General features: G+C 46.4%; 3 protein-coding genes and 1 non-coding gene across 7 annotated transcripts in view; 2 read left to right on the top strand and 2 right to left on the bottom strand.

The window, feature by feature from the left end:
* Positions 1 to 1,261: 1,261 nt before the first annotated feature.
* TRNAP-CGG (transfer RNA proline (anticodon CGG)) lies at positions 1,262 to 1,333 on the bottom strand. Its single transcript has one exon. It is a non-coding gene; the product is annotated as a tRNA-Pro (tRNA).
* Positions 1,334 to 1,510: 177 nt separating this feature from the next.
* Positions 1,511 to 3,672, top strand: LOC142578938 (reactive oxygen species modulator 1). Its single transcript, XM_075688651.1, has 3 exons — positions 1,511 to 1,627; positions 2,086 to 2,223; positions 3,294 to 3,672. Exons 2-3 carry the CDS (start codon positions 2,093 to 2,095, stop codon positions 3,400 to 3,402), a joined length of 240 nt encoding a protein of 79 aa, XP_075544766.1. The 5' UTR covers positions 1,511 to 1,627; positions 2,086 to 2,092; the 3' UTR covers positions 3,403 to 3,672.
* A 2,663-nt stretch (positions 3,673 to 6,335) lies between these two features.
* Positions 6,336 to 14,256, bottom strand: LOC142578937 (tribbles homolog 2-like). Its single transcript, XM_075688650.1, has 4 exons — positions 14,058 to 14,256; positions 12,794 to 13,468; positions 8,898 to 9,190; positions 6,336 to 7,660 (listed from the first exon to the last, which is right to left on the bottom strand). The coding sequence occupies exons 2-4, from the start codon at positions 13,061 to 13,063 to the stop codon at positions 7,195 to 7,197; spliced, it is 1,029 nt and encodes a 342-aa protein (XP_075544765.1). The 5' UTR covers positions 13,064 to 13,468; positions 14,058 to 14,256; the 3' UTR covers positions 6,336 to 7,194.
* Positions 14,257 to 14,533: 277 nt separating this feature from the next.
* Sulf1 (Extracellular sulfatase Sulf1) overlaps positions 14,534 to 22,220 on the top strand; it is a 60,649-nt gene continuing 52,962 nt past the window's right edge. Inside the window, exons 1-3 of one of the 4 annotated variants that reach the window (XM_075688647.1) lie at positions 14,534 to 14,755; positions 16,542 to 16,887; positions 17,484 to 17,723. In XM_075688647.1, the coding sequence (XP_075544762.1) occupies positions 16,551 to 16,887; positions 17,484 to 17,723 (577 nt within the window). In that variant the 5' untranslated portion in view covers positions 14,534 to 14,755; positions 16,542 to 16,550. Of the gene's footprint in view, positions 14,756 to 15,139; positions 15,509 to 15,845; positions 16,004 to 16,042; positions 16,111 to 16,541; positions 16,888 to 17,483; positions 17,724 to 22,220 lie in introns of those variants that run through there. The other 3 variants (XM_075688645.1, XM_075688646.1, XM_075688649.1) reach the window with 3 other exon arrangements.

Genomic DNA, 22,220 nt, shown 5'->3' on the forward strand with positions numbered 1-22,220 from the left:
CCCGAAGCAGTTGCTACCAAAAGTCATCTCGATTGTGAAACGTGAGCGCGCTATCAGGCTGCTCGCTCCGGTCAGCGACTTGTAGTGGCTATTGCGCCGTGCAGTTCGTCGAGCGAGATTTCAAGACGTACGTTCGAGCCTGCTTTTGTTGCAGCTCAGTGGCTCGGCGGGGGTCGCGCGGAAAATCCGCCCGCAAGTTTTAACACGTCACCACTACTTGGCCCAAAGCTAGCAAACGAAAGAATATATGAATATACATGCGCATGCACATCAGCTTCTGCTGCGATTCCCACGAAGGCAATAATTGTCGCGATCCGCGCGACCACAGCTAATAAGGCGCGACAACCTCACGTCCACTGCAAGCGCCGATTTCACCACGCCAATGAGAGAGATAGAGAGAAAGAGAGAGAAGGGGAGGGGAAGCGCGAATCCATGCGCGAATCCCATCGCTGGCTTGCCTGTCCTTTCTTGGGACTGCGATGTGTGCGTATACGTAGCGAGAAGCGACGGCGCTGCTGCGCACAGCGGCCGGATTGCATCACGAACCAACGCCTCGGCCTCGCCTGGGCAGCTTGAGCGGCGATGAAATAGCTCGAACGGTTGGTTCCCTTGAAAAACACGGCGAAAGCAAGCGAAAGAGAAGCCGTTGCAGCTCGCTTGTGCAAGCGGAGCTCGCTGCGGCAGCCGTCTGCGCGGTGACGAAACATTTCCGAAGACGACGACGCAACAACGCCGCCGCCCGGCTCTCTTCCCGCTGGACGTGGTTGCGCACCGATCAGGCCCGTCAGAATTCTCTGCTGATTCGATCGGATCGCGCCAGCTGCAATGGGATACCGCGTCCACTTTTGCGGCGCATCTGTCCCGCCGACAGGCGTCTCGCGAGCCGCCCTTTAAAAGGCTGGCTGGGGTGGGCACGCAACAGGTGCTCTTGCGAAACTGTCTGGAGGGTAGATGAAGCGTGGTTGCTTTGTGATCACACTTTGATTTGTCACGTGGCTGAGGGCACGTGTTTCATGCCAAAGTAAAACTCATCTTGCTGAATAAGTGAGTGTAGTGAGCAGACGATATGTTATGCGCAGTCTAAGGTGGCAGTACAAAAAAAGAAAGGCAAGGCGGAATTGTTGCACTGACTCTGTTGCTTGTTCCTTTATTCGCCAGCTAGAGCTAGTTTAAGCATCTACAGGTTGACACGGAAGCGTTAACGACCCGAAGTGCAAGAAAATAAAAACAAAACGCTTATATGCAGAATTTGAAAAAAAGTGGGCTCAGCCGGGATTTGAACCCGGGACCTCTCGCACCCGAAGCGAGAATCATACCCCTAGACCACTGAGCCAACCGCTGCTTCGGCTCAAAAAGAAGCATTTGAAAGTACATATTTTTCGCATTGTGTGTTTGTAATTTTTAATGGGCATTTTTGTAACTCATGTTTCTTATTAATAATTTTCTTTCTAAATACCATTTCTTAAGTGCAGATATAATTTTACTTCATGCTTACTTTTTTCGTAGCATATAGCTATCGCAGATGACATCACGCTATGGCCGACTGTTTACGCATCGTTAGTTGAAAAAGCTTCGTTTCTTTAATATTTTCTGTGCTGTAGTGGACCTTCAGCCGCCACTTTCCTGGGTATGTTTTAGTCATCTGGCCTTGTATCATAAATATGCATTGTTATTGGCTTTCGTAACTGCCGATATGTGGTAAAGTGACGAGAACTTCATCTGCATCTTAAGCCGCGTGGTTGCGGGACAACCCGGTTTTTATGCTGCCCTTAATATTATCTAGATCGCTACTTTTGGTCGATCTTGAGAATAGTCGAACTGTGGCATCAGAATTATATGTTCTCGTTACAAATTATATGTTTTCTGGAAGCCAGTTTAGCTTTACCTGGGGCGGTGTACAGTGATGGGAGTGTCGGACATTTTTGCATGGCCCTGTATCCGCATCAATCGAAGCGACATATTTTTGTAAGTCGGCATCATGTGTTGACGCTTTCTGACAAGTGCTTTATAATAAATTATGCTGTGCAGTGAGCGACTCTGCGAAACCTTGATTGGGTGAAGTAACAAAGCAGATGTTTCTTGCAGCAACACAATGCCCGTGCCGGTGCAAGGCGCCTACCAACGAGGTCCCAGCTGCTGGGATCGTGTGAAAATGGGCTTCACAATTGGTTTCTGCGTAGGCATGGCATCAGGAGCGCTCTTTGGAGGTTTCTCCGCTCTCAGGTGAGAAGACCTTCAAAGCCGCTCACGTATTGAAACGGTTAGTTTCACTGCGCTCGTGTGAGGTGTGTCATAAGTTAACCCGATGCTTACATGCTGTCCAAATTGAGAGAATTCTCTACAGCGTGGCGCAGTAACTTATTCTGAACCACGCCATCCTTTCTGCTCAGTCAGCCCGAATGGTGATTTGTGGCAAATTAAACTGTGCGATCAGAATTTTTATTGCACCTTCCTTTTTTTCTTAATTTTCTTCCACTCCTTCCTGATGTAGGGATAATTTTTATCTTAATAAAGAGAAGACGAGACGTCCACCCAATCGTACTTGTTGCTACAAAGGAAACCCATGCGGGTTCCTCGAAAGAAAAGCCTCGCAGTTGAAAAAAAATTCGTCCTGGTCCGGGACTTTTCAGTGAAATTTTCATGTTATCATAGATATTAGTACTGTAACCACAACTACATTAGGCATCACCTTCAACCGAAATTGTAATATTGCTGTTTACATTGCCATGTTTCAAAGACAGCCTGCTTATTGTGGCGTAACGTTTTTTATGTGAATCAGTGCAAAAATGATACTGTGAAACCAGACGTTCACCCTTATTTAATAGCCTGATATAACGCATTATCAAAGGCTATGTAAGTCATTAAGTGCAAGCACACATACACTCACAAAAAAGAAACATGACTTTTGTTGGCAGCATCTTGTGATTTCCACGCCAGCTCCCTGTGACATTATAGCTATTTCTGCTCTGGCTTCTTTAATTAGTTGTCAATATAGAAAATGTTCAATTGTGTTTTGAAATTAAGCAAGCATTTAACCTGACATCTTTTTGCTGCTGCATAAATATAGCAGCCAGATGCATGAGAATAGGGTGAAATGAGCGATGTTGCACTGTCATTGGCTCCATAGTATGGTAACAGAAATCAAGAAAGGAACCTTGACATTCGTTTTATAGACTTTAAAAAATTTTTATAATTCTGAAAGAACATTCTGCTAGTGTGGACTATTTTCTTTTTATTTCCCTTTAGTGATGTTCTTACGTTGCCTTCTCAAACCTTGTTTGCATCACTTTCAGATATGGCCTGAGGGGGCGAGAACTGATCCAGAGTGTTGGCAAAGTGATGCTACAGGGCGGCGGCACATTCGGAACGTTCATGTCCATAGGAACTGCAATAAGATGCTGAAAGTGTATAATCGAACATACTTGGCTTGTTGCCCATCTGTGCAAAGATGTGTGACAAAGCATAGTGTACGAACAGAAATGTGTCTGCTTCTACATCACGGAGCAGTTTACCTTGGCGATAAAGGATGTTATACCTCCCAGTCAACACTGTGTCTTTCATACCTTTCAGTATTTGTTAGTTGGTCTTGCTTCTTCAATAAATAGAATCAATGTGTGAGACCAGGCTATTTAGTAATCCATGATGTGCAATAAACAAATGTCTGCAATAGCAGTTAAGTGACCATCTCTGGGTACATCTGCATGTCGCTAAACCAGGCGTGGCATTTTGTAATTCGTTTCCCTCAATTTCTTCCATTAGTGACAACATGTGAGGCAGCGACTAACTATAGGAAGGGAGGAGCTTTCTCATGTGCCCTTATTGAAAGCAAAATAAATATAGTAATTTAGGGTCTGTGAGACTCGGGGTCCACAGTAACATCTCTGGCTTAAATGGGCACCTCTGAAAGTGTGGTTTCAGATGTGGGCTTCAAGCTCTGCTATCAGAATATGATTCAGCACAGATTCTAAAAATTTATTTGTAGTCATTTGACCCTTCTGGGGGTATCCACTGGTCTAGTGAAGTTGGTGTCAAGATATTCCTCCGATGTTGGAAGGCTCAAGCGCCATATGAATGTCCTCGCATGTTGATGTGGCTGCCGTGCAAAGTGTTGGGCGATATGTCGACTTTTGCATCTTCAAATCGTCGGTATTCAGTAATAATCGCATTGACTGTTGAGTGTTGAAACACAATCAAGTTAAATGCATCATCCGCAAACCCTTTCAGTATGTGCGCGACCTTATCTGCTTGTCATCTTGGGGTCAACTTTTCGGCAAAGGACCAGCGCATCCTGAATGTATGTCAGGTACGCGATAGACATCTGCACACGCGAGACAAGTTCTTTCTTGGCGGCATGCTGGCAGCCTGCAGGTTGGCCAAACAACTCGCGAAATTTGGTCTTACAAATGCTCCAGCCTGTCAGCACCTCTTTGTTGTATATATCGAACCAGGCCTTTGCAATTCTCTTTCGATAAAGTATGGTGTTCGCCATCTGTAATGTGTGCTTATGCATTCAGAGTCGAATCCAGTCATCGACGCCTTTGCCCTCAGTGCTGAAAAAGGTCCCATAGTCACGAGATGAAGCCAGGATGATGGCTGGCATGGCGGCCACCACTGATGCAGTGTCACCGCCAGTAGTCATGCCTAGAGTGACGACTTGGCAGCTGCTGCGAAGCTGTCTTGTGTTAGATGTTGCATGGAGGCAGACACAACAGAAAACGAATTTGCAAAATATTTACAAGGTGATCAAGTGCTGAACCATATGCTCCAGAGCACATGTGCCAGATCAAAAGCATCGTCTTCGTGGACACTCCTCTTGAGGAGTAGTACCATGACAATATGTAAAATGTGTTCTTAGGTGGTAAGCAGTCTTGGGGCCATAAAAATTAGAAGAAAAAAAAATGGCAAGAATGGTGGAAAACCTGGCCTCTGGACTGATGGGAAAGGAAATGCAGCAGCGTATTGTTTAGAATTCTCCAAAGCATGAATGCTTATTTGCTGTACTTGGCAGCAGTGAATTCGGTTAACTGCAACATAGGTGATGCAGTGTGCCACAGTGGAGAGCTCTGGATCAACTCTTGACGATGAGGTGTTTTGAGACCTGCACCCAAAGCGTGGCATGCAAGTGTTTGATTCCTGCTCTCTGTATAATACAGCTACCATGAAAAGGAAACAAGCCTTCGATCTTTTACTTGGCAGCACAAGTGCACCAAATTTGAGCAGTAAATTGCAGACTAGTTATGCATGTTGCTGCGTTTGAAACTATGGCCTTTTATGTTGTTGCAATTATCTTGGTATTGCCCACAATTTTGTTCAGAGACTGTTGAATGGTGCATTTCATGGCACTGAGTTTCTCAAAACCAGTTACATGTGTTCTTCAAATTTAAGCTTTTCTTTACTGTGACATTTGCTTTATGTACTGATTTACGATAGCCTTGCAAGTGCAGCTTATCCTTACTGTAGGGACTGTAGTTGCAGAGCACATTATTTCGAAACGTTTTTCAGTGGCTGAAATTGCTTGCGATACCATAGAGGCATCACAAGTAGTTATTACTTGTGATGCTAGAGGCTATTACTATTACTAGAGGCAAATGTGGCACAATCATTGAGTTACAAAGGGAATAGTTTGGGTAGCACAGAATTTTTACACATGGGTGCTAATGGAGTCATTTCTCTTATCTTCTTTTGGCCGAGGTTCAACTGCACCGCACACCTGCCGCAGTGATAGTTTAGTGCATTCACGAGTTTGATCATCCCGGCTAATTGAACCTTCCACATAATTTTCTAGTAATTGACACTTTGAGAAGCACATCTAGCTAAATATGGGTTGCATATACAAACTTGCTGCCAGACTTTTGAAGCAAAGTTGATGATATTAATGCAAATTAGTAATGTACTATCCTTACTGTGCTGGTGCAACCACTGTACAGTATTGCAAGCACTAGCGCCACATTTCCTTCAAGTAATCTTGGCGTGAAATTTCACACCTTACATGCTGCGTGCTTTGCGCATCCAACAGCCAACTAAGCTTGAAATCTTGATTGATAGGTTAACATCCTAAAGCAACACAATGAAAAGCCATAATGCAAGGCTCTGCATTAATTTAGATCGCCTGGGGATCTTCAGTCTGCACTTAAAACATAGTACATAAGTAATTTTGCATTTCATCCCCGTGAGACGGCATCCAGGAATCGAACCGGCATCCACGAGATGAGCAGCAGAATGTTGCAGCCACCAAGTTACCGCTGTGAGTACTGAAATTGTGTATCTCGGCAAAAACTTGCTTTTCAGTCAAACATCGCTGCAGAAATTACTAAAGAAAAACTCTTTCAGACATGTTTCTTTGTGACGGAGGTACCGAGTTTATTTACATTCACAATGGAATCCCAACTACTACACATCTTTCAGGCCAGAATGAACCACTTACACATTGCATCCACTGAGACACCCGAGCCCCTTTCTTCGATGCACAAGCCTGTTACACGAAAGTATTTAATTGACAGGAGATTGCCAGTCCCCTGAGTATACTTAAATAAATTTAGTTGTCACAGACGAGACATGGAAGATGAGGGACCACAAAAAAAGAAAAACACAACAGTCACTTTGCACATTGAACAGCATTGATCGTAGGCATAGGAGAGTCAGTCCTTGGTACTTTCTGTCTGCCCCGACACTCACACAATTGCACGGTGCCGTGATCCTGAATTCCTGTTGGCTTTTTCCTCCTGCTCCAAGTCGGTGCATGAAGGCTTGTGTGTCGGAATGGATACATAACTATATAAATGAAAACGCGCTTCTCCTCACCGAGTGAAACAACAGATGGGACAGTGGGAAGATAGCCTGTACAGTGAACGACTTGAAGCTCGAGGCTGCTGCTACAAGTATAGCAGCTAAAAAAAAAAAAAAAAAAGTGAACATTTGCCTTTGATGCAGCTTGGTTGCCTCTCTTTGGAAGTGCTTAGGAAGAGCCACCGGTAAAGCTTAACAGCTGCAGCTTGGGCAGTTAAGGGGGGAGGGGGGGAGGAAACGAAAATACAACAGCAGCAGCAGCTGCTGCGAGGTGCATCAATCATAGTGCTGGTGGTAGGAATGGTCAGCGGCAATTGATGCTGCTTCTAGCAGTTTCGTTGAGACGTCCCCCCAGATGCAGCACGGCAGTGAGATCCCCGGCCAGCAGTCGACTAGGCGGTGCGAGCGTCAGTCGAGTGCACCACAGGTTGGCACAGTTTGGTCCACGTCGAGCCGCATAAGGCACCCATCGCGATGCAGGCCACCGTTAGGGGATGGCGATGTGAACCATGGGTGGGAGAGCAGCTCATCGGCAGTGAGGCGCTCGGAAGGGTCGCGCCGAAGGAGCGACCGTACGAGGCAGCGTGCTCGAGGACTCAATGACTCCGGCACAGAGAAGTGGCCCCGGCGAATCTTTGCAAACAGTATACTAGGATCACCGTCGTGAAATGGGTAACGACCCACGAGCAGCGTGTACAGCATCACTCCAAGGCTCCAGCAATCAGCCGCACGACCACTGTAGCGTCCACTTGTTGAACTGCTCAGAATCTCGGGGCTGACATATGCTGGGCAGCCATGCTTGTCACTCAGCAGGTCGTCTTCAAAGTCTTCTAGGACAACAGCGTCTTCCAATGTCTCCAGCTTGATCCGTGTTCTGTGCAATAATAACAATAAAAACAAGTGTGTTACTTTGTAGCAATGTAGGGTGTCGCCTTCTACTCTTCACCAACACTATTTAGTACTGCAAAAGTTCTAGATCGGCTCAGCCTATCGGCACCTCAGTACACAAAAACTGCCTGCTGCTACAATCTGTTCATTATTGGCCAGTGTGACGATGCATTTCTGAGCACTGACAGTTGACAATACAACTGATGTTCTAGCCATCAAGCCTACTCTTGCATGCAAATGCTTTGCATATTGGGCTGCTAACCTAATTGCACAAAAGTGTTTACAAAAAGAGGCTGCACACTTAAGTAGACTGCCATTTGATAAAATGGTTATTGAATGCGAGAAATTTGTAGAAAACCAGGAAATTACGGAAGAAACACACCTGAGCATCTCATTTTTCAGCTCACTGCTTGATGTATAAAAATCAGCACGAAAAGCTAGTAGCCCTAAAGCGCACTTTAACCCGAGGTGAAGAGAGTTTATGGTCTTTCGTTAAAAGTATACGGGCTACGTGTTTGACGTAATAATTCAGTGGAAACCCGCAAGGTGGAGAGAAGTAATTAATAAAGGGAAAATCAGACAACCACCCGCTGGCAGCAATTGCTACAGAGGAAACCCATGCGGGTTCCTTGAAAGAAAAGCCTCACATGTTGAAGAAAATTTCGTCCTGGTCCGGGACTCGAATCCGGAACTACCGCCTTTTTGGGGCAGCCACTTTACCATCTGAGCTAACCAGGCGGCTTGCACATGGCAGGGCAAAGTCGAATTTGTGAACAACTCGAAGAAAAGGACTACGTCAGCTGCGACCACCATGCTGATTACAAGCTTTTCAGAGGAGTTTCCGTGGTATGGTGAAAGTTCCAACGTCATGGGAAATGAAAAGGATTCTCATATCCAAGCACCTCGGAAGTCTCAAGTGTTGGGACTACCACAAGGCCCGCATTACACAACTCAATGACACATACGATGAACACATGAAAGTAGCCCGTATACTTTTGACAAAGGCTGTATATGTGCTCTTAACATAGGCCCTGTAAAACAACAACTTGATTGCTTCTTGAGGGTAGGCCTAAGTAACTGATACCCAAACCAATTAGCATACACTACAAGCAAAGCACCAGTTTTTTGTATAGAAAGCTTGTTCTTAATCTTATAGGTTCCGTCAGCAGCCTGAAAGCACAAGGCTTGAAAATGGAGATAAAAGCATTGCTTTTGGCACTAACCGTTCAGGGTCCTCGAAGACAAACTTGCGGAGCTTGAGGTCACGTAAGACCACTCCGGCATTATGGCAGGCGTGGACAGCTGATGCCACCTGCCGGAAGAGGCTCAGCGCCTCAGACTCCCGCAGCCGCCGCTTGGAGCGCACATACGAATGGAGGTCACCGTACGACCGCTTGAAGAAGACGTAGCACTTCGACTCCCCTAGGAGCACCTCTTCAACCTGGTTCACGTGGTCATGGCCATCGAGGCGTAAATGGGCTGCCAGAGCTTGCTGCCACCTGTCGATGGGGATCACCTGGAAGCACAACAAGGATTTGCGAAGCATAAGGCCTACAGCATGGAGACAAGGAACACTCCCAATAGCATACGTAAGGGGCAGACACAAGCCGCAGACGTAGAAAGTGTAAACTATCCTGTATGTTTTTGCACATGCAGTCGCAACACAATGGTATGGCACAGAAGTGTTTCCTTTAACCCTTGTTTCCTACGAAACTTTGAGCAGCTTCTGAAGACATATCTTTTCATATGAAAAAGTGGATGACACTGCCCTTTTCTGAAGTCAGGAAGCAACAGGAGACTTAAAATTATTTCCCTGGCTCTATTTGTAAAAAAAACACTCGCAAGGGTTTGTAAACAAATGCTTTATGTCTTAAGACAGGGACCATATTGAAGCACCTAGTCTGTTTACATGTGGAGGCTTCCAAGGAAGCTTGGCACGCACCATTTGCATGATACTTCGTGTGCTAAACTGGTGTCAGATTACATAGGGCTTTTCTATGCGATTTGCGCGATATGCACATTAGCATGAACAGCAAAGTTATCTCGTGAGCTCCTTGAAGAAAAAGACCAACAGCAACATTGGCATTTTGATCAGAAGCAGCGCACTCAGCTAAGCAAACATGGAACAGCTCCCAAGATGTGGAAACCAACTAGAGGCTTGCGCAATACAATCACAGCTGGGCAACACAATATAGATGGCTTGCACTGACGTCATCCTCGGCGCCATGTTTGTGACCCAGGGCGGTGAGGAGCTGAGTCATACGTGCAAGCTATCTATACAATGTGCAAGCCCCAAAAAATGTTTACGTGCTCCTGCTGTTGGCTGCCTAGACTTCTTAAAAGGTCGAACTAGTGCACAATTGCTCAATGATTTCATGGAACAACAAACTAGTCAAAGAACTGACAGTTTACAAAAATGTGTTCTCAAATAAGGAAGGATCAACATTAATCATTCTGCAGGAAAAGATTGGCTAGACAAATCTGTGCTATGCATGTTTGAAAAGGGGAAATAGTCTGACAAAGGCAAGAAATGTGCTTTTAATTCTCAGTGTTCCATTGAGATCTTATTTTGGTATTAAGTGTAGAGAAACAGAACACAAGTATTAAAAATAACTTGTAAAGCATGCTGGCGCCATCTGCATTGGCCACAAAAGTGCATTTGATAACGATCCACGGAAACACTCCACACCAGCATAGCGAGTTAGGCACACCCAGATTTTCTCATTTAAACGGCCTCACCGCTGTGTTTTTATTTGAAGGTTATTGGATGGGATAGGCAAACATAATTGCAGATTAAAGTGTACAGGAGGCACTTCATGGATAAAAAGAACTATGAAATGCGGATGCACCGGGAATCGCTGCCCCTTAGCCATCTAGCTGGACGGGTCATGTCAACCCAAGGTCGTAAGAACGTCGCCGTGCCGCGTGGCTAGCCTGACAGTGCTCGAGCGAAGGTCATCGTGGAGGGGGGCGCATTGCGACAAACAGCGTCGCCTGTTTCCGATACTCGAGCGGACCCGGGGACTCCAGCAGCGGACGCTTGCGCGCACGGTCGGCCGAATACTACGGCTGCAGTGCCGCCGAAGGGTAGGTAGCTAGCAGCGGCAACGATAGCGGCGATAGGTGGAAGCGGTTGCATCACACGGCTGCAACGGAATAACGCGCCACAGCCAACGAGCTGCCGCGTTTGGGCAACTCCTACGGCCAACGCGTTTCCGCTGGGGTCTTTGGACACGTGTTCGGTTCAGGCGCACCGGTCCGCTGCCAACGCGCACGCAAGGTGCGCGGGGGAAGAGTTGGGGGTGGGGTTTTTATTTTTTTTATTTTTGCTCGCCTGTTGCATCTATTCAATACTCGTCGCTTTTTATTTTCGCCCGATGATGCCGCTGCTGCGCGCGTGGGAAACTGCCAAACATCGTTATAAACGGAAAGTCGTGTTAGGAGAGACTTTTCTTCCTTGTCTGCCTCGCCAAGAGGCCAAACACATGCGCGCGCACATTCGGATGCGAAAAAATGTGCCCAGCATATGTGGATACATTGATTGCACCACCGCGCATGACTCAACGCACGCGTCCATCGCAGGTTTCAAACTTCATTTATTTCCTGCTTAAAGGTAGCATAAGCGAATAGCCGGGCAATAGCCGGGCAAGTGTAACATCGTTCCAGCGCATAAATGAACTTGTTCATTTGTGCGCTGGAACGATGTTTCATAATGCTAATCACAACCAACTAGCCCAGCTGTCCATACTTAGCAATAGCCGGGCAAGGCCGTCCACGACGACGACGCCACATTCCCAGTGGCAACGCCGCGTCGGCGCTTTACGAAATATTCCGGTTCGTGAGCGTTTCCAGCTGCGTCGCGACAAAAACTTATGCAAAAACAGACTCCCAGAACGCGCACAGCAAGCGGCGGCAGCTGTGTCCGGGATTAAACCCGCTTTCGATTGGATCTGGTGTAACGGGTTCTGCGATTCAGTTCCGGGCGCGGCAGCGAATGCCGCGCTCTTTGTTTCTAGACTGACTGGGTGCAGCGCAGCATTCCAGCGCCGTGAAATGGCAGGGGCCCAATGAGTAACTCGAACGACGAGAAGAGGCACGCCTGAGTCAAAAGGCAGGTTGCCGCAAGACAGGATGCTACGCGTAAACACGCGGCGCACGATTGGGTAGCCCGGGATGCAAGAGGCGACCTCGCGCTGACGGGACAAAAAGAAGTAGAAATGCGGCGGCGCGCTCTTCCTGTCCCGATATAGTAGTGCCCGGGGCCGAAAACCAGCGCCCACGTCAGAGTCCGGGTGCAACTGCGGTTCGCATTTAGCCGCCTTTTGCGAGCTCTGGAATCGGGCCAGGGCCCTGCCTGGTCTCTCTCTCGATTTATCTGGTGCGCTTACACCGTCGCGGCAGCAACAGTGTCCTCGCGAAATGAATCAGAGCGGTGAGCAACTTTCCCAAAACGACCTGGCTTGCGCGTCTTTTAGCCCATGGCGCACGGCACCGCACGCACAACAACGGTGCGGGTTCCCTGAAAATAGCCGGACCGGGCGGCCCGGCGCGCCGGGTCGACAACCTGTTGCCTGCCTCTCAAAGGGGTTGCGCCGCCGCCATAGCGGCCAACTCGTCAATTCTTTTTCTTTCGGGCCGCCAAAGAAAACCAAAAGAAGGCGGAAGTGGCCGCTCGCTGGCGAGGTCGCCTGCCCCTGCGCCCCCCCCCCCCCCCCCGTTCTTTGGACAATAGAGCCATGCGCCGCTGTGCTGTCCGCCTGCGACCGACGCTTTTTTGTCGTGTCTGGCGACGGCGGAAGCTATCGACAGCACTATTCCTACGTAAAACGTAATGCGGGCCGACAGCAATCGTTGTCTGGTGCAACATATACTCATTGGTGCGTAAGCGACTAGTACCGTTGCAGCGTGCCCCCTTCTGCGCGGACGCGTTCGCGAAAATTATCACAGCGCAAATAAAGGAAAACTGTGTGGGCTTCGTTAAACGGTTTGATCAACAGGAAAAACGGCAACGGCGCGCACAGGGCCGGAAAGCAGGCGCAGGGCGAGATGAAAAAAAAAAAAAAAATTTTAGTCGGGTGAGGAAAAGCGAAAGAAGCGCGTGACGCAAAGCGAAGCTCACCTTACAGGAAAATTCCTCTTGCGTTTGTACGTTGATGCTTCTGTACATGGCACTACCCTCGAGTTGGTCCAGAAGAATGTACCGCCCGCCGACGAGGCTGGCGGAATAGGGCTCCCTGTTGCAAGGAAACACGGGTGGTGTGGGAGGCTGAAGGTTTGGGCTGAGGCCCCCGGCACTACCGAGGCACGCGCCATCGGGGGTCTTATCGAAGCTCTGCGGCCTTTTCTCCTGAGCCACCTGAATATCCACCGAGAGACGCGCCACACTCATGTCGATTCACCGGCTTAGCGCTGTTTCACACAGAACGTTGGCACACAGGGAAGGGTGGGGGGAACTCCGAAACACGAACGCCGACGTCCGCTTTTAATCCCAACGCCGCCGACGCCTTGCGTATCCGTGGCCACCAGCACTGGCTTCCTTGCGCCTTGGTTTCAGTACGTCGTAACATACATCGTTTCGGTTGCGAAAAATCGGCGGTTTCGATATGCGCTGCGCCGCGCGAAAAATTCCAGCTGCTCTCCCCGACGGCGTCGACGTAAGGGCAGCAACTTGCGTCCCGATGCGGCAACAGCGCGCCCACGTCGGCGAACAATGACTCCTTGAACTAGTTTTGCGAAGTGCGGTTGGTTGCGTCGGTGGTCGTTTTTAGGCGTCTACGTGTTGACTTCTTCCAAGCTGCAACAATAAAAATAATTGAAAAAATATAGATAAGTACGCTGCAAGTTGTGTACACAGGCGGATATGAAGAACGTAGCACATACAAAAAAAAAAAAAAATAAAAAGAAAGACCGGCGATTGAGGAAAGTACGCGCGTAGCAGGACCACGCAGTTTACAAAGCGGCACACGTGTCAACATACACAAAAGAGGACCCAACTCGAAATGTACCTAAAAACAGCGATCCCGTTCACAGCCAGCAGACAAGGCATCAAACATCCACAGAGACTGAATAACAACCGCCAAGCGAAGCCTTGTGCGCCGGACGAGAGCTTGTTTTCAAGGATGAGAGAAAGACTCGATAGAACGCAGCAACGCTGAGCGCTATCTGTTTCGATCAATAACGCAATGTTTTCCCCGAGGCGCACGTTCAAAATATGGTTGGTTCACCTCGCCCGAAAGTAAGGCGTTAGTAAACTGGTTACCGCATAACGCGTTAAAATCGTCGAACAAATGACGAACGGACTTATGGAAACCTTATGCCAATAGGAAAAAAAAAGCAACTGCGACGATTCCACGGTGCTAGGGAGGAAGACAGAAATTACGCACCTTGATTATCTTTGTTTCCTGGCAGGGTAGCAGCATAAGAGGGCTTGTACGATATTCCGATATGCTGTCCTTTTCGTGGTGTGCCGAGACCAACCGACGGATACGGCCAACGTACCGGCCTACCCCACTCAGGAACAGCTACAAACTATGGAAAGGCAACTTACGCTCCGCCATTGTGCAACGCGAAGGCAGACGCGGAGTGATACAAAAGAGGAGGTGTCACGATGGTTCCCACCCCGGAAGAACCTATGACGTCAATAAGAACTTTTGAGCCTTTATATATGTAATTGTAATATTTATGTAATTAAAGTTAAAATTTACACGTTTTAGCAGCTATATTTATTGAAAAAATTACTTTCAAAATCTTATATACGTCAAATTTTATTAGAACTACTTCTTGTAGCGCGTGACGCGTTTGACGAATAGTGACGCATGTTTGATGTTACGAAATTTGGAAATCTCGAGCGTTGACGCAACTTCTTACCGGCAGTTGCCGCGCAATTTTTTCTGTTTGAAACGTTTTCAAGAAATCGTTGACTGTGTTTTTACGTTGTTGGCTATGACTGCGCATAAGCGGCTTTCTGACAAGACGAGTGCGCGAAATGGATAAGGTAGCTGTCGCGTAGAATGCCCGGCAAATAACGTAAACACAGCGATTATAGGGTTAATGTAACAAGTGTAAACTGTACCAGTGATACGTAAGTGCTCAGATTGCACAATATTGCTTTGATAGTGCTTGTAAACAAACAATGATCGGTTTTTAAGAGTTGTATAAGGGTGCAATATACTTGAATATCGGGCAATCGTGCTTAATATTGCCCAGTCAGTCTGCCGTCCTGTTTATTTATACGAACAGATCACAGCGATTTAAGGCGGTTTTGTTTGTACATCGGCAAGAAAAAAAGTTCTTGACAACTTTGTAATGAGCTACTGTTGTCTTTGCGAGATGCACTTAATTTATCTAAAAGGAAAACAAATATTGCATGTGTTCTTGCGTTGGGACCATCTACTCCTCCCTGTCTTTTCATCTATTCCCGCTTCCACAACTTCTTCAGTTCTTTAAATATTATAATGTTTATTTTGGTTATTGTTTTAAGTTTTAAATCACAGCATTTACGTAGTGAAAAGTTCCGAGCATTGTTCTCGGAAACGAAACTAACAAACAATGGCGGCAAGTTACAAGTAGCCAATAGGATTTCTTAAGGATCAAAAGTTTGGAAGTCTCTACCTATCTCTACCATCGAGTTGTATTTGCGTGTACTCATTGAATGGAGCGGTTTTAACTTTGGACCACGCTTTGCGGTTATTATTGAGGTCCGCCCTCTCCTTATTTAGGTGAAGATGTTGCAATACAAGCAATTTGTCAGAGATTACGAATAGCTAATCTTTCCAGCAATTGTAGTCTTTACAAAGTAATCTTGTTCTTCTGTCCACATCCTTTGTTAGACCGGGTGAGTAAACAACTGACAGCCGAATCCTTTTAAAATTTATATATTTCCGCTCAAATGCCGTCGCATTTCATACTTCGTTACAAAGGTGTCTTCACTGTTGACTTCCACATGCGTTTCCCTGTTTGGCCGGAAAACATCACTGAAGTGTACATCTGCCAAAAGAAAGTGAAGTAAAGATACTGTTGCTCATAAAGACGGCACCCGACTGTGTTTTAAACGTTGATGTGTTGTGAAAAAAAAAAAAAAAGAAAAGAAACAAAATGAAAAAGCTCACTGCCTTTTGTAAGAATTGTTGATTGTTGTTTATGATAATGGCTTCGCGATAGCGTGTCGCCCCTCAATACGTTAGCGAAGTTTGCTCCTTCGCGCGCTTTCGAAGTTGTTACTACGCCGCAGCCCTCTCCACAAGCCGTTCCCTTTTTTCCGAATGACTTCCGCCACTTTTCTTGCTAACCAGTCTTCCTTGTGCAAGGCCCTGCTGGTCAGTCCTCACTGGTCAGTATTCGCTTTCAGCGTTTACCGAAATGTTTCAGATTGCTTACGCGTGACCCATTCTTCCGTCCGCACGGGTACTGCGTAGGCGTGTCTGCCGGAGCTATCAAGTGCGTGCAAGTTGCCGGTGTTCCAACCACGGCGAAATATGTGGTTGAATTCTGCTCGTAAAGGAATACATGTTAGATCACCGTTGGAATGTCTACGTTCCTCGAACGCGTGAAAACTTTGGTGTCATGTTTCGGTTGTAGCTAGCGTTACATGTGCCGTGCAATAGCTGGATCGGTCGTGCTTTTAATGTTATGTGCACTTTTGTGGCTCAAACTTTGGCATGGACAGGTTATATTAAGGGTAGGATCTGCTCGCTTGTCGCTACATTATAGTACATAAAAGAGCGTTTGGGGATCTAATAAACGCACGACCCACGTTTGCCTTCTTGGATAAAAAATTTGTGCATTGTTCATCTTTTCACTGTTGTATGCGTGCGAATAACGCGCTACTCAGACTAACTGAGCACAAACATTTAATGGGATCATTTCAGTTTCCAATTATGAACATACCATGGACGAAACAAGAGGCCACAGTGATCATCCTTTGCCTCATCTCCCTGTTCACGAGGGCATCACTAGGAAAGAAAATCACTTTGCAATCTTCCAAGGGCCAAGATCCACTGATGGCATCTGAACAGGTAGGACCATCTGGGAGAATTTTATCAGCAGCATCCTATGACAAGTCCTCATCTATGTGGCGGGATACGACGTTTACCATGCCAACCACACCGGCCCAACGTAAACGAGATCAACGGCCACCCAAGCAAAGTCTGTTGCCCAGGGAGAAGAAGCCAAACATCATACTCATTTTGACTGATGACCAAGATATTGAGCTTGGTAAGCAAACCTTACTTTAGTGTTGGGGTCTAGCTGTTCTGTAATACAAAAATGCAGGACTGAGATATACTGTAACAATTTTATTCGAATGCTGTTTCTTTTTGTGCTTTGTTGGTGGTCCGACTGGCACTCCACATGAGGTGGGTTCAGATGGGTAGTAAGTGGTGGACGATAGGAAATGAATATGACCTAGCTCAAAGGAATCCTTCCATTACACCAACCCAGAAGGATATAGGTGAAGCTTCATTACACATTCAGATAAACATTTTTGTGGGTTATTGTATACTTTGCTTCTCTCCAGCAAAAGAAAATTTTTACCCGGTTAATCACTGTTTCATTACTTCTAGTGTTGCTCACTGGCTCCTATATGTGGCTGTGCCATGTAACTTGTGTACCTTTGTTGGTGTGTCGGCCTTAATGCCACAATATTTTGGTCTGGCAACTGGAAGCAAAATTTATCTCCCTCGGTATCTTGGCTTGGGCCATTTGGTGCTTGTGTGTGTTCTTGCTGTGTGTTTGTATTTTCTTGTGTCTCTATGTTTAATTGTTTGCACACTAAATAACATGAGCCTTCTTGCCTCCTCTTTTGTTCACAGGTTCAATGGGCTTTATGCCAAAGACACTGCAGATTCTTGGTGAGGGAGGCGCCCATTTCCCGCAGGCTTACGTTTCCACTCCAATGTGCTGCCCTTCACGAAGCTCTATGCTCACGGGCCTCTATGCTCACAACCATCACGTGCTCACGAACAGTGATAACTGCTCCTCACCCCAGTGGCAGCAGGAGTTCGAGTCTCGCTCATTTGCTACGTACCTGAGTGCAGCAGGCTATCGAACAGGTGAGCACTGTGCAATCATCTTGGCTCGAACATGGCGTCACAGTGTCTCATTTACCCACAGCACTTCGAGAGGCCCGGAGCAGCTTATTGAATAATGGAAACGAACATATCCAATAAGTTGGCATGACTTATGGGCTCGACCTCCCATGGTTGCTTAGTGGCTTTGGTGCCACGACCTCCACCAGAGGTGGAAGTCGTGGCATCTACATTAATGTCCAAAGTGAAATTTGAACTGCACACCATGGTGACATTTAGAAGGCAGAGCGTTGTGGGCACTCCCCACTGCACTGTAGCCTTCGCAGTGCAAGGCATGAAGAAGGAGCGGGAACACAGTGGAGACTATGTTTGGTTGCCAATAACTCCGCTTCTGCTGAATGCATTGGAAGTACTTTTTCCTGCAAAGTGTTTCTGAAATAGCCTATTTTCACTTCAAATGCATTTCTCCACTTTGATAAAAAGTGGTTCAGGGCCCCTTTAAGTTCTGTTGATAATCATCATCAGACACTATTGTAGATGTCCGCACACTAGTTTTGAACATTTAGTGGGAACCTAAATCTAAGTGCACTAACGTACGCATCCTGCCCTCATTGGAACATGGTTGCTGGGGCAGGGAATCAAACCAGCGACTTTAGGCCTACAACAAAATGCCATCGTTACTTGTCCATAGTGGCAGTTTCACTTAATACCAGTGTCACACGGGCACCTATGAACTCCTTTAGAATAAGGAAGTGCGAAACTTCCTAAGGGAGTTCGACAACAAGGAAGTTGTGGTTGTGTCACAAGACCAATAAGGACCTTTTAAAAGTAGCCACCAGAGGCGCACTCAGCAATGTTTCGGTTTTGTACAGGTACAAGGATGTAACTTCTAATTACGCTCGTAGCTATTATAATTAATGCTCTTTTCATAAAAATATTCAATATATTTGATGCAAAAAACATACACCTCCTTAAATATCAAGGTGTGCTTGCTAAACATAGCAGTGCTGATGACGACCCTAGCCACTTTGTGCTTATCTGTGTTTCCCTTTGTGGCGTGGCGAGTTGGCTCTGGGTTCTGCTACCCGAACTGTTGCAAACTATACTAAAAGGCAACATTTTTTGCACGGTGACCTCCTGAGCTTTTCTTTTATTTTGTCTACTGTGCCGGTGTCAGTCATGAGTTACCACACCGACCACTGCTTGGCTAGCACAACAAAGTTCACGTTTACATGAACCCGATGGGAGTGGGTCGAGTCAGAATTCAGGCTGACCGAGCCAGACTTTACCGTGTTTACACGAACTCGCTTCTGACGAGTCGGACAACGATGGCACACAGCGTCGAGCCGAGACATGAACATGTTGGAACCAGGCTTCCGGTTCCCACTGCTGTCTGCAACAGCTCGATTTCATTGGTCTTATCGCTACGATGAGGTTGCACTGTACAGTGCCTTGTCTTGACCTTGTCCTGATACTATACCCGCTGCCACCGCATAAATCATGACATCCCAGTGTTCCCGCACAAGTCCTGGTGCTGCCAGGCCGGACCTGTCTGCATTTACATTTGCGCTGCAAATGGGGCGGGCTAACTCAGCCTGACTTGATGCTTGTTCAGTCAAACCGGCTAGCGTTTACATGAACTCGAGAGGCATATTCCAGCCCGACAAGGTGCCTCAACCAAATTCTGTCTGGTTCGTGCAAAACACCCTGAAAGACGAGAAAAACATGGTGCCAAGCGGCCTAAGTCGAGAGTATTGTGCAGCAGCAAGCATAACTGTGGCTAAATTGTTCTTGGACATTTATTTAATTCAATGGAAACATTATATACACGCTTCCTTACTTTAAGTGCAAATAATAATTAAGTTATCACATTTACAACAAGAAGTATGGGCACGAGAGCACTTCCTTCAGCTGCCGAGGGAGATCGCCAATCTCCCGTGACCAAAAGCTCCTTTAAACTCCCTCAGCAGAAGGGCGACCATGTGACACCGAGTGCATCTCCCTCAAGATAAAGATCACGTAGTTAAAAGGAGTTTGCAGGTGCCCGTGTGGCAGGGGTGTAACACTGACGTTCAGTCACCCATAAAATATTCCAGGAAATCTGAATGCATCGCCATGCTTTGCAGAGGGTCGGTGCATCAAAGCATGGCTGCGCATCAAAGCAAATATGTGCAGGTGCAGTGATGCTTATAGGCATGGCTTAGTGTTGTCTGCTGCATTAATTGGGCTTATCAAGCCTGCACTTTGTTGCTGAGAAGTGAACCTTGCTTCCAGAAGCATATTGACATCGCAGCAAGCCAGCTGTGTTTTGAGTGCACCCCATGTGAAATGACAGCATTTTCACGACCTCAAGCACAGTACACCGCGTCGAGTCTAGTAAGCATTTCCATTGGTATATGCAAATGTTATAGTAGCAGATAGCTTGAAGCTGTACATCCAGGCACCACTGCACCTGTGTAGGTTTGCTGTGATCCACTGCAGCTGCTCTGGCACTTTCTGGAGCATGGCTACTCACTCACATGCCCCGTAATTTTTTGTGGCCGACTGTACACGAAGAACACATTGTACCCCACATTTACTACTGCACAGTGCTGGTTCCACTGATGGCGTTGTGGCTCTGGAGAGGTGTCGGGATCAATGCATGGATTCCATTATGTCTTCCTTGTAGAAGAAACTTTTGATGAATAACACTTTTACAACTGGTTGGCCTTGCAAAACGAATGAAACTGCACATTGTAGTCTTTGGTCAAGATAATCTCCCAATTCGCATACTCATGCCACTGCTCCTGTTACCAAACTGTGGGTGCTTGGTAAAGAATCCCATGTGGTCAAAATTATTTAACTTCCTTGCTTCCTGACATCTTTCATAGCCAGTTTGTAAACTTGAAATACGCAACCCCACATATTTAACTTCACTTTTACATCAAGCAACATTTTATTCAAAAATCTCTGCCAATATATCGTACAAGTTATCATCTATCGCAACTAGGAGTACTCTGGATTCTTGACTTTCCCATTTCACTAATGTTGATTAAACTATTTGCAGACAATTTGTTAGCTAACTCATGTTGACAGTGCTGCTAATTAGTGTTGGTAAAAACATTCCTGGTTTTTGTTTTTGTATGACCACTTACAACAGTACCTTCATTTATTATTGTTTTTCATAGCCCCTGTAAGTATTTTTCATCTTTTTTGTCTTCATACGCTCATTTGTTTTCAAGCTTATAACTTGAATCCTGTTTCTATGATTTAATTTGTTCATGAAAGAGCAGTTCAGCTTGTGGTGCATGATGCATGTTGACAGCCACAGCAGCTGAAAACTTTTACGCCTTCGGAGTCATGAGCTTTACGCACTTCTTGGTGATTTCGATCAGGAAATTTTTAGCGTGTTTCGCGAAAACTATGTGAAGCATGAGCTGGTGCGTGCCACTGTGGCTGCTTTTTGTCAAGTCACGAGCACGGACTCGTAGTGCCCAGTCCTGAATGCAACAAATCATTCGTTTTTTTCTTAGCTGGGCCTTTGCATGGCCAGTCTTCTTTCTTTTTTTGAACTGGAAATTTTCTCCTAGGAGAGCATAGCAGAAAAGGTGCTCTATAGAAGGAGACAGGCAAGATGACAATGAGCTCTTGATTTCTGTTATATAAACAAAGTTTTGCCTGTCAATGCTGCCATAGCGCCATTCGCAAGAGGGGCACATCGCGGCCGCACTCGTTTATCGCCGGCGCACAAGGAGAAAGCGCGGAAACATGCACACTGCAATCATGGAGGGACGCATGTGCACGCAAGTGTTGGTCTCAACAACAGGTGTGCGCCGCCAGAAGGCACGGAGGGCTGTTTAGCCACGCTCTCACGTCCTCTGCAATATTTTGTGACTGAGTGTGCATGTATAAATAATGAACACATGTAGGAACAGTTGTATGCACTTTGTTCCTATATACCACAGGCTTCTGGAGAGTATCTCTTTAAGAAGGGAAAGGTTATAGATGCAGTGTACTGCAGTTATATAAAACTCAGTTACATGGAATCTTCTCATAAACGTAAAGTGCGTACAGACTTCTTTTGGCTGTCCATAGGATAGATAGAATGATTTCATTTAATAGAATTGCTCTCTTTGGCCAAATAGAACTGAGTCTGTGTCTCTTAACGATCCATTTCATTTTAAATTCTTACCATTCATTGCACTCAGTTGATGAGTCTGGCGATAATGGTGGCATAACAGTAACTGCCATTAAACAGTCCCTGAAACGGTTTGCATAGATTTTGTAGATGCGTAGGGTTCAGCTACAGTAAAACATTTGTACCCCAATTTAAGTGAGGCAATTACAAATTACCCTCATCCCTAGCCATTATTTTCCTCCTCAACTTATTTTGCCGAACGATCGGGGCTAAGCTCCGTTTTCACTGATCATGCGTCAAGAAGGCACATCGTGTCATCTACTTCCGGTGCCTTGGAGCCAGCACGCAAAACTTCTCCAACCTCTGCATGAGCAGCCTGGCTGTCGATCCTCAGCTATGACCAT

Source organism: Dermacentor variabilis, chromosome 4 (assembly GCF_050947875.1).
Source record: "Dermacentor variabilis isolate Ectoservices chromosome 4, ASM5094787v1, whole genome shotgun sequence".
In the NCBI taxonomy this organism is placed as follows: Eukaryota; Metazoa; Arthropoda; class Arachnida; order Ixodida; family Ixodidae; genus Dermacentor; species Dermacentor variabilis.